The 12,749-nt window shown below is 42.6% G+C and overlaps 1 protein-coding gene across 4 annotated transcripts in view; it reads right to left on the minus strand.

The window, feature by feature from the left end:
* Positions 1 to 354: 354 nt before the first annotated feature.
* LOC119465271 (puratrophin-1) overlaps positions 355 to 12,749 on the minus strand; it is a 464,152-nt gene continuing 451,757 nt past the window's right edge. For all 4 annotated transcript variants that reach the window (XM_049669232.1, XM_049669230.1, XM_037726072.2 and 1 more), the window contains 4 exons: positions 8,172 to 8,288; positions 6,055 to 6,270; positions 4,107 to 4,308; positions 355 to 1,924 (listed from right to left, as the gene is read on the minus strand). In XM_049669232.1, the coding sequence (XP_049525189.1) occupies positions 1,918 to 1,924; positions 4,107 to 4,308; positions 6,055 to 6,270; positions 8,172 to 8,288 (542 nt within the window). In that variant the 3' untranslated portion in view covers positions 355 to 1,917. The remainder of the gene's footprint in view (positions 1,925 to 4,106; positions 4,309 to 6,054; positions 6,271 to 8,171; positions 8,289 to 12,749) is intronic.

Raw genomic sequence — 12,749 nt, forward strand, 5'->3', positions numbered from 1 at the left:
CACATATGACAAGAGCTGGCTACACAAATTCGAAACTAAGCTATACGTGGCTTGGGGTGAAGCTCACTTCCACTTTTCTGCGTGGAGATTCCTTGCTATTGCTGAAAAGGTTTCCGCAAAATATTTTCTTTTCGTTGATTATGCTTAATCTCTATGCGTTGTGCACATTTAGATAGAAAATAAACATTTCTTTGAGGTACTTATATGTGCCGTCAATGAAGGCTTAAGATAGGTACACCTCTTTGCATCTTTCCTGCAGCCAGTTAAATTGAGTGTAGTTAGAAGATCAGAAAAGACCAGCGTCGGACACCAGCCCTATAATCTTTTGACAAAATGACACATGACAATGCAACGCACTAAGTATTAGGCAAAACATTTATTTTATACAAACCGGAAATAGGTACACAGAACAACTGTGTTAAGATTTACAAAAGAAAACACGGCATCACAACACAGGTCCAGTAAGGTTCATAACAGAGTTAAATCAAAAATGGCACAAGTGAATAAGTGACCAGAAGAAACAATTAAGAAAATTTGGAATTTGTGACATTTACAATCAAATTATGTACAAGTCTGAGGGAAGAGCAAATGCTTGAAGCAGCAGTTTTTCAGCCTGCTCCTAATATAAGTGTTTTTCTACTGCTAGAAGTATCCCCTATTTTACAATTCTCAGCATGCTTATCACTTGATAGATTTGAAACAGTGGAACATTCTAAGGATATCTCACAAGATTAGCACACTCCCAACTAACTGCACTGCTCCTCTATGCAATTAAATAACATGACAGCTGTAATAATATCAGGCTTAACTAAGCAACCACAATAATAAAAATAATAGGAATATACGAGGTATCGTTGTAACCACGCTAGTACATTCACACTTGAATGCAACAGCACGTTACATGTCGCACACTCAACTTGCATGCACGCACATGCACACATAACACACACACACAGGTGCTTCCATAAGGAGCACTAGGCAAGGGAAATGGGAAGAAAGGAACACAGAGGAAGAGGAGAACTTCCAGAAACAACTGAGCATTGAACAGAACTGAGAAAACAAACAAGCCCAATTCAATTTGTTCCGCAGCATTTTTTTTTCTTTCCTTTTCCTGGCAGTCTTGAATATAGGCATACTTATGCAAACAGCAGGAGAACCACAGACAATGTTGCCATGAAATGCAGATGAGAAAAATGGTGCCAAGTAGATAAAAAAAAGAGACAGCAAAATGAAACCAAAAGGGAGGAAATAAAGAGGAAGAAAAGACGACTCTTTCATTTCCACACTCAGGTCACCCAGTTGATAGCGCTGGCGCAATCTTTTAAGACAACCCCCGTAGCGGACAGCTTGTTGGAAGGACTGCTCAATCCAGAGAGCACACACACCGGCATCAAGCATTGGCCAGCACCGCCCACTGCCCCCATCTCCAAAGAATTTACAGTCCAGCACACAACTGAAAATTTTGCACCTGCTCCTGTCAGGGGGGGCTTTTGTGACATCTCAGGTAAATTTTACAGAGTGTGAGGGCTAAGGAGGAGGAAGACCCAGTTTCACAACTCCTATGGCACATTGTACAATGTAAGCTCATGTCTTCCTGTTCAGGTGACGTGGCAGCATGAAATTGGACTAAGGGAAAAAAAAAACATGAACCCTCACTAAGTGATAAAAAAAATACTCAACACGAATAATGGTAGTAGTAATACAAGACAAGAAGGACCCTGAGGTTTGCTGGTTGTTACAGTGGTGCTCTACTCCACCATATTTCATTCTTTTGATTTTTCACACGATTGCTTGCCCCATTTTACAGTTGAAATAAGTTACTTGACAAAAATAAAATAATAAAGACACAAGCATCATCGTGTGGTCTGCAATTCAGCATTTTCAGAACTGCTCCTCTTGCTGTCGCTGTTGCAGTAGTCAAGTGCTGCAAGACAAATAAGAACAGAATAAGTCATGGCACCGATTCTAATAAATTTCCTTTCAATTCAAGAACATTATGGACTAACTTTCTGGGCACGCAAACTTTAGAATACAAGGCAGGCCACAAGCTATGTTCAAGATGTAGGACATTTTTAGAGCATCTTGGCTGCCCTTTTCTAAGCACTGGCTGTTACAAAAAGCAAAAAAAAATCATTAAAGTGAATAGACATGCGAGATGCTACACTCTGAACAACCAAAATGTTTTGAACAATACCATCAAATTCTGATACAATCCCAATAATATTAGAAGTTACACTCAAGCACTGTAAATTTCTGCTATATAAACCAATGAAAACACTACATTTCACTTTAAAAAAAGGGGGGGGGGGATATGAGAACCACTGTCCTAGACTATGTTTCAGGAATTTAACGAGGACAGCAAGTTAAATGCATTCAGCTGTGCTCGAACTCGAGTCCTAGCAGTTCTGCATATTTGTTACAATAAGAACATCTATTATCAAGTTTGTATCAGCAATGTCACCTGGTAGATCAATTTTGACAGTTGCAACCGCTCACAACCCCATAGTAAGTGTAGCCGTACTTATCAATGTACTGCTGTGTACTGGCACAAGGAGTACTGGCAAGTCTTGACAACACGACACTATCATACCCCTACACTACTCACTCTAGTGGTTTCCCCTACTGTGTCACAGACAACATTGTCAGCTTCCTCATGTATAGTTTCTTACAACCAATGGCAAGAGCACTCCCTCTATGACATTATGGCACCAACACTGGCATCACCAGCAGCACCTGAGGTCAACGCTGCTGCTGGAGAGCAAGTGAGGGCTTTGACTTCAGTCTGTGTGCTTTATGATAATATAAGCATATAAATTTTGCCACAATCATTGTAGCTAAGTCCTGTAAGCACTGCATTTGTTTATTAAATCTGTCCAGACTTGTTTAGAAGAGAAGAAGCAAGAATGACTCCATAAAATATGTCTCCATAAAATATAAACTCTGAGCAAGAAACAAATCACCAAGATGAGTAGTAGAAGTGAATCAATTCAAAACACCCACTGCCCCCTGCTCTACATAAATGAGCACAAATATGTGTTAAAAGACCGAGAAGTTACACTTGTATTCCAATACCATAAAAACTGGGAAAGCGCTCACACCAGTGCTCAATACAACAAGTACTGGATAAGCGCTCAAAGTTGCTCGCTTGCAGTGAATTAAAGGAAGGTGCAACCAGCCGTCGGCACAGATTGATACGGCCGATGTTGCGTCCCCGTGTATACAGCATTATTAGACACACGATGTCATGCAAAGTGCAGCCAGTGTCCACCTACAGGATGTCATTTGTATATCATTACAAACACTACTCTTTCTGAATAGCGATCTCAATAAGAGTTTTGCTGCCGTAGAATGACATGCATTTCAAGATACAGAGAGCATTGCCGCGTTAAAGTAGGTGCAGGCTGCAAAATCTTCCTCAACTTCTGGGAAAGCTACTTTCTTGGGAAGTCAGAGACTCCATGGACTTCTGTCCCTTCCCGCTGCACATAAAAGGCATTTCTTTTTTGCCGACCTCGAAGGCCATTTTGTGGTCGTCTCTTCTCGCTGCACATGAAAAGCACATTTTTGTCATCAACCCCAGCTGAACTGTAGCGCCGCGGTAGTTTCGGCAGTCTAAATCACTCTCAGCCTCTGTGGAGCTGCCATTGAGCAGCTTGGCAACGCTGAAATGGGCTGATGGTGAGCGTGACCACTGGCGCGGTACATGGTATGCAGGATTTGGCAAATGTTTTGACACAGCAGGTACAGATGTATATGGTTATCCACTTCAATTGCAGCGCTTGATGACAATGGCTATAGGTGCCTGGTGCTTTGCACCACATTTCAAAATTGAAAATGTGAGGTGCATGCAATAATGTGGAAAGTCTTAGTACTAGACTATATAATATGTGACAGAGATTATGCATGCCAAATTTGGAAAAAAAAGAAACCTTTTATGCAGATTTTTACGGTGCAACAAAACAGTGGGGGAAAAAGTACATGGTTTTAAAGGGAAATTAACAACATTCATTATGTCGTAGATTTCCCTAAATCTATACTATACAGCTATACTCAGCTATACAACAACAACTAAATGGTGCAGAATAATGGTAATGATAATTTCTTACTCATGCAGTGAAAAGCCCTGGGTGTGCAGTGAGGAGGCGACCTCTTCTCCACAGTGGGATCCTTCTTCTGAATGCGTAGCAAGAGAATCATTGGACAGCAGTGAATCACTGCGTTCTGCTTTACGGTGCCTTCGCATCATCAGCAATGATGCATCTGCACTGCAGTCCCCAGCGGTGCTGGCATCTGTGCAGAAACCACTCTCTGCAAAGCAAGAGCAACACACAAAGTTACACCCTATTCGCAGTTAGGCGAGGAAAAGGCGCTCCTCTGGAGGCCTCACACAAGCCCGTCGATAATGCGTTGAAACCTCATCAATTCGGCACTACCATAATATCCCGAGTCATCGCCCCTCCCCGAGCAAATAAATTTTTCCAGCTTTTTCCAATTTATTTTGTTTGGTCCCCGAGACATGGCCCACCCAACTTTTTCTATGAATTTCAGGTGGCAGTGGGAGTGGGCAATGGTTCGGGATACTGCAGTCGTTAATCTGAAAATTTGGGCAATTCATACACATAGAATGGTCCTGTCAAACGTATATAGAACTTTAGTTAGCAACAGTCACGGAATAATGAACAGACTTTACTACAGAATGATTTACGATATATGTGCCATTTCTACTTGTTTAAGAACTTTTTGTCAACACTGCAGCAAAGGAGCTTAGAAGTAGACACTATGTGGGAAAAAATTACTTCTGTGGTGAGTTTCTCTAAGCAGTGTTTCCCAAAAGTTAGGAGTGCACATAAACATCAATGTGTGTTTACCTGAGAAATTGCACAGAACTGTTGCACAGAACTATTACAGCCAAGCCCATTTATATCCAACTCACAAAAAAATTGCATATGAGTTCTATATAGCATATAATTACATATAGAAGTTTAATAAAATTTGGCTTCTAACAACAGTGGTTAAAATGGGGGTGTAACATAGAAGAAACATTCAAAGCTCTGATAGTAAATCCCTTGTTTGAGATTATCATTGCCAACATGCCTAAATTTCTGCTCTAGTGAAATTTAGCTACTAAAAAGACATTTGAAACAAAAACTTTCGTCTTTTCTCTCTCTCTCTCTCTCTCTCTTTGAGAGGAACTTACTTTACCAGAACAGATGCTGATTGGCTGTTAGGTGAACATTCTGACAGTACCAACAAGTGTCCATTGGCTGATGATACACACAGACCCGCACACGCCACAATGATTGGTGTATATGCAATTTTCTTTTCTCAAGGAAACTATGCAAGGCTGCAGTAAGCGAAATCCATGGAGGAGGAAATAAACTAGGAGGGAGAATTACATCGTGCAGGCAGCTTTCGCACGCTAACTCTTCATGATGAATTTCTTTTGCTTTTTTCTCTCTCTCAAAAAGCCTGCCCAACACAAGACCATGCGCTCGGCGAACTCTGCCCAGTGTGCTTGCTTCTCGGTAGGCTTAAGTCGATGCTCACTTGCTTGGGTGCTCTGCCAACTGCTCTGCGCACATTTTCTCTCGATATGCTTGTGCAAATTGGGTCGTTTACATTTATCATCTTCAGTGAGAATGCAGCAACGGCACAGTGCTGTCACAGCTGTTGTCTTTGCGAACGAGCATGAGCAGAGCACAGCTAGCGCAGCGCAGTGGTGGATGACACTAAAACTTACCATGGCATGACCATATGTAAGGCTGACATTTTCTGGCTTCAATTTTATTCCATGATGCTCCCTCATAGTTCTTTTCCTACCTCCATGGGGAAATCCACACAAGACATGCGTCATGTTTGAAGGAAAAGCTTTTTCAACAAACCTGGCCATCCACAAGATAACTAAACACTTTTTTCAGTCAATTTCAGTTGATTATTGATGAAATGCACTTGCTTGCTTGGCATAATCTAGTTTTGAATTAATCCAGATATGAATGCGTTTATGTCACCTCACCAACTTGAAAACAATATTGCCCTATAACAATTGTTTCTTACCTGTAGAGCAGTGAGATTGGTGGGTCAATGACCGCTGTAGAGGTCGAGGGCTATCACCAGCCTCAAATCCCAGGTTGAGGGCACAGTGGAGAGAGCCTTGGCTTGACGATGATGAGGACGAAGAGCTCACAGAGATGATGGAATGAGGCCGCTTGCTGGCTCCGCCTTCCCGGCCCAACTCCAGGAGACCAAGAGGACTGCGCAGTCGGGGTGCAGCTGCACAAGCAAGAACCAGGCATAATTAGCATACCACATTGTGGCCAACACAACTAGTAAAAAATAATTGAAGAAGGGGTACCACAGGGAAAGACTTCCCATTACATTTGGCATGCCAATCAATGCCGACAAATGGGAATAAGAAAAGTGTTGCCTACCAATGAGGCTGTTTTTGGAAATGTATACTGTCACTTTTGTCCCATTCATATTTCTTATCCATCTCCATGACGCACAAGGTGGGCAACTTAAAATTTGCAAATCAACTAGTGCACATTTACAGGTTCCTTTCTTTAGCTCCCAAAACAACATCTGGCAATGAAGGGTGCCATAGAAAAGAGCCCTGAATTACTATTTGTGACATGAGGCTGGTGAATGTCCACCAAAATTTCAGTAAGTGGCCATTTTAGTGTTCTGTCCCCATTTACATGCAGCCACTGCAGCCAGGAATTACCGTATTTACACACATATGCTCGCACTTGTTTTTGCTGAAACGTTGTCTAAAGTTGGGGGGTACGCAATTACGCTGAAAAAATATTCCGCGAGACAGTTCTAGGTGCTAAAAGGAAAAATTCAGTGGTTCTCATGCAGTCCACTGTAAGCTCAAACAAAATATTACTACCCAGCAACATTTAACTTTGTAATAAAAGCACAAGTTCTACACAAGCAGGAATTGCAAAGGCCCTTTATTTGTAGACAGTAGCTGAACCTGGAGTCACTAAACGAATAAATAATGTGATTCTGGGCCGACCTATTCAGAGTCAGTGTCAATACTGACATTGCTATCACTTCCTCATGGCTTACCGCATTGCCACTGTCGACGTTGGCCTTCAGTATGAAACCAGCCTAGCTTCCATAGGGCCTTATGGCAAAGCAACACGAAGACAAACAATGCCAGTATTAGCTATCTACGTGCAGCTCGGAAACTTCACAAAATCGTGGAAACCTCGCCACTTGTGGTTTGGTTTGGATTGGATTGTGGTTGCACGCATCCACAGTGTGCTTCGGCTGCCATGCGCTATCATTATGGGAAAAACAAGCAGACAGTCGCTGCAGCAATTTTTCAAGGATGCGATGATTGCTCAGAGAAAGATAAAATTATAATTCTTGATGGCCAATGTGGGGATGCGAGCATTGTGCGAGTACAAGAATAATGCGAGTAAATACGGTAAGCCCTTGACCTTGTGCTTAGCAGCAGAATGCCACATTTTCAGAGTCACATTGGCTGGTGTGACTAGCGTGTTCCACACCTTTCAAAGGAGGTCATTTACTGTGAAGAACAAGAAACAGCGAGCCTCCCCTTTTCAACCCTTACTAAAACAACCAAGATGAGAGTCACTGAACCTAATAGCTGATAATACTGGAATGTTCCAGCTACATTCTTTATAAAGCAGGAGACAATAAGCAGGAGAGAAGCCCTTAGCAATATTAAAATTGCAGACATTTTTTTGAGGCTCCATTACATCAAGACTAAGTATGGGAAGGATATACATATACCAACAAAAAGAAAACTACAAATCATTAAAAAGCTTCACTACTAGCAATGATCAACACTGAATGAGGCTTTGCTTGCTAAAAATACCCAACACTTCAACACTAACACCTATAATGTTCAAAAAGCAAGTGTTCCCCCATATATACACAGTGTATATTCTTTTGTTACACCGTGCTACTCTCCCACACCTCTCTCTTCCTCTCTCTCTCTCTCACATACATGCACACACACATACACACAGTGCTCTGTTCAAAGACCAAAAGACTTAAGTCAGCAGGCTACTGGTCAATGCATTCATATAAGCCATTTAGTGAAAATCAGTAAGGAGAATGCAAAAGTAACAATTAGCAAATAACAACCAGCACATGACATCAAGGAACATGTAGAAAGTAGAAATTCTATTGCATACTTCGGCTAAGCTGCTGGAAAGTGATGGAGCGGTCGTTGATTTGGTCACTGCTGGGGCGAATATCAAGGCAAGGTTTGTTGCCGATACCCATGGACGACATCTCTGCAAGGCGCATCTCTGAAAGTGAAGACCCAATTGATCAACCACTATGTGTGCACAGACACTCTAAGCTACAGACCAGAAGATATCTTTACAAAAAGATAAACAGTTATCATTGCTGCAACTGAGAACGTTACAATCAAGTGTTGCATGTTCTTTCTCCAAGCATCACCGTTGAGAAAAATGACCACATAACGAATAAAAAAATTTCATTCTGGTGTTCCACATGCCAAAACCATGAGCTGATTACAAGGCATGCCATAGTGGGGACTCCGGATTAATTTTGATCACCTAGGGCTCTTTAATGTGTACCTAAATCTAATACACGAGAGTTCTTGCCTTTCGCCCCCCTCAAAATGCGGCGACCACAGCTGAGACCGAACATGTGACCTCAAGTTCAGCATTGCAATGCCATAGCCACTGTGATATTGCGGCAGGTTCACATTAAGCATACCGAGCTATAAGAGCATAATGATACCGAGTTATAAGAGCGCAACGCCAGCAGTGATTCAAGTCCTGCTAATCAGGAAAACGGCAGCAAATGTAGCCATATTATGCTTCTTGTTAAGGTGTGTCACCACCTTCAAGAAAAAAAATAAAAGCTGCTGTTACATTTTTATCATGTAAAGCCTATGTAGTTGGCACCTTTCAGGTGACTGAATTATGAAAACTAAAAAAACATTTTTTTATAATTTTTTAAAATTCGCCAAAATATGAGTGTTGCGCCAACCATCATAACTACGAAATGGTAGGCGCGATACAAATGCCACTTGGCAGGTACATAATAGGGATAATAAGCTGTGCGACCAACCACCATGATAGCCATATCTTGGAGCGATAGTGTGTTATCATCAAAAGAACGAAAAATGTAACTCGTGGCAGATTGTTTTCCTAAAATATTGCCCATAGTATGAAAAGTCAGCGCTCAGTTTTGGTTATTCTGCTTCACTGCACAGCTTAATGTATAAAGAAACAGCACACAAAATTTTATGCAAAAGTATTTATTACAAAAAAAGTTACCACTGCTCGTGTAACTATAAAATGCAAAAAAAAAATGTTTTGAGAAAAATGGGTTTAAACATAAGTACAGTGGAATCTCGATGATACGATCACGGCTAATACGAATTTCCGGATGATACGAATTTTTCCGTGGTCCAGGCCGAGCCCCATTACTTTGCAACGTGCTAGAGAACGGTTGTTCCAAATCGATTTTCGACCCGCGTCAGTTGATACAAACAAACGTCGGCCCACCGACGGCCGCGAAAGAGAACAGCACGCAGTCATGCGCTTTCTCCCTTTCTCTTTTGGTGCGGACGCGTGGACACGGTGCCGGACAGCGCAGATGCCGCGACTGGGCGCGAAGAGTTTGAAGCGGTGGCACTTTTGTTGCGTTTGTGCTTTTCCTCCTTTTCGGCGGCCCATCGGACGGAGTGGCTGCTGTGCTTCGGGCCGCGTTCTTTGTGTTTGCGCCATTTTGCCTAGTCGCAGCGAGCTAAGTCTACCGAGGCACGATCTCGGCCGATTCACGCGGCCGTACGCCGAGGCGCGGGAGCCTCCGTTGGCGCGTCTTCCATCGACTGCGTTATCGGTGCCGATGGCACAAGGCGATTGTCGGTTTCGCTGCTGGAGTTGCACGGTGCAAGATAGCGCGGCACGTAATCCACGGTGCTAGGTAGCGCGGCACGTTCAGTCGGGTGCTCCTCTGCTTCTCCCGCTAATAGCCATATTTTTCTTGCCGTAGGAGGCTTGCGCTTCCGTATTCCGAAGGCGTGCTTTGTCCAAAATTTCTTCTCCAACGAGCGACGATCCATCACTAACCTGGGAGCTCTCAGTAATCCGAATTCTGCGTGTCAAGTGAAGACGCCGGTGTGGTTTACGAAGCAGACAACTGCGGTTGCCATCTTGCCCCTGCCACAGCAGCAACCAATGGAAAGACGCCTTTCAGCACAGCAGCCAATCGGAGGCCCGCTTTCATCGGAGGGCCCGTGTGACTACCTATCGCAGACCCGCGCTTCTCTTGTGTTTGTGCGTTTGTTACAAGATGGCGACGACGGACGAATTGAGAAGCGGAACGGCGAAACTTTAAGTTTTCGAACGATACGAAGATGGTGGCGCTCGGTGGGGGGAAATACGAGATATGTCTCCATGAACTGCGGTAATTTTGCGTGATTTAAAGCTGTTTTCTCGCCCTGCGCACTGACGAATTAATTTTTTTCGGCCACTTTTAGTGCGTTTTCAGCCAAACCATTTTGATACAACGTAGATTAGGCGTTGCAGATACCGAAACGCGTGGCTTTCAAAAATCGATTTTTCTTGCGATTTTCGCGATCTGATCCCCGCGTCCCCCCATAATTTAGCTAGTTTTAATTGTGTTTCGATAATACGAATTTCGGCTAATACGAATATTTTTCGTGACCCCGTGAGATTCGTATCATCGAGATTCCACTGTAAATGCCTACATATTGAAAGTCCTCTAGTGAAAGTTTTTAACTGATTCGAAAACGGCAAGTGTGCCAAAATGCTTCTAAAAGCTTTTATAATGTACTAAAACCAATTAACATTGCGTAATATTCAAGCCACGCGATAGCTTTGATGAAATTGCTCCTGTTTTGAAATATAAGAAAATTCAGTTTCGGTTTCAGATGTGAGCAGGAGGGGTTGGAAAAACTCATTACCTTTCAATGGCGTAAGATAGAAATAATTCATTTTGCAAAACATTCAAGAATAACCAGAAAGCTCAGAATAGTAAATGGCACAAAACCAATATTTCTTTAGAAAATCCGTTTTTGAAGGTGGTTACATACCTTAATGTAAGCTACTGTAAGTATCAATCTGCCAGAAGCTATACCCATGTCTCTCAATGAGTGACAGAGTCACAGCTGCAGGCATGGTCCAGCTACGTCTGTACTGTCCCTGAGCATTTTGCAGGAAGATTTTGTAGAAAATGACATTTCTGAAATGTAACATATTCCCCGCAGAAAACAAGTGGTCTTTCTGTGCTTGTTTTGAATGTTAAAACTAACCATGAAATACTAAACTTGCAGTAGCTTCTAAAAAAAAAAAACATTTATCCCAGATTATTACTGTGATTTTAAAGATATAGCACAATTCCCACATTTTAAATCACAGAAATATAGGCAAGATCCACAGACAAAAGGCCACAAGTGTAAGCTAGCAGTATTTATGTTCCAGACAGGAGCGTGGAATGCTATGTCGTTGCTGTAACATAACTGGCTGAACTGAACGAACAGGAAACTGAGGAAACTCCATGTTAAGCCCTAACAAACACAGACATCAACATAAAGAGCCACTGAGCCCTTAAAATTTTTCAAAACCTTCCAGGTATGCCTCTATAGAATACATTTTCAAACATGCTCTCATAATACCAAAATTCAATGATTGTAAAACACTCAATACAGTAAAACTTTGTTAATTCGGAAAATCGGATAATTCGGACTCTTACTCTGGTCCTGGCAGGCCCCATAAGCATTATTTAATGGCATCAAACTCTCGCTAATTTGAACATATTTGGCCACACACTGGCTCATTGAGACCACACCTGGAGCACAAGCAGTGCTAGTGTCCAACTAAAACAAAGTGCCAGAGTCCGCATCTCCAAAGCCATCAGTGGAAACTGAAGGGGAATGACAGGAACACCGAAATGCTTAGTGCCCAATATATACCTATAGTACAACCTTTATTCTTGCATGATACGTACATTGGCTGCATGCCTTTATAACTGTGTACAGTCGAACACCTTCACAACGAATGCCTCTACTACGAAATGACCTGTACAATGAAGAATTGATTATGTCCCGGCTGAATTTCTATCTTTGATATGTAGTGTGAACGTGCCTCTACAACGAAGACCACAACAACAAATTTGCCTGTACAAGTAAGGAATTTAGGCTTCCCCAGCAGCCGATTTGTTGCTTTACAACGAACGCCACGTACTGGTGCCACTACTGCCCTCTGCAAACACCACTGAGCTGCGCTCTACACTAGCGTTAATAGCAGCGCTGGCCACGCACTTGACGAGCATGCTGATGTCAGCGAGTGTTACAGTTTAGGAATCGCTCAACTCATGTGCTGCTTGTTGTAACGCAGCAGCAGGTGCGATGGCAGACGAATACGCTGCAGTTGATGACTATGTGATAATAATTGGAACTGACGACGTCTTCAAAAGCCACCTAGGGCAGAAAGGACGTGAATGTCAATGAAGGCAACAATCATCAAGAGCCTGTAAATGAACCAAGAATTTCCATGGCAAGAGAGGCGATAGCAGCATTCCACGATCAGCAGCTTTACCTTGCATCGCTCCCGTGTTTCGCCGCGGAGCATGCGCAGTGGACCTCAGTTCAATAAGGTCGGCTGCAGTCGTACATTACATCAGATGAAGCGCGCACAAGAAATTGGCAACTTATTTCACCAAGCTTCTCTTGAATACATGTCCAATAAAGGTTTTCTCTTGTTGAAAGT

This window comes from Dermacentor silvarum, chromosome 1, assembly GCF_013339745.2.
Source record: "Dermacentor silvarum isolate Dsil-2018 chromosome 1, BIME_Dsil_1.4, whole genome shotgun sequence".
NCBI classification, from domain to species: domain Eukaryota; kingdom Metazoa; phylum Arthropoda; class Arachnida; order Ixodida; family Ixodidae; genus Dermacentor; species Dermacentor silvarum.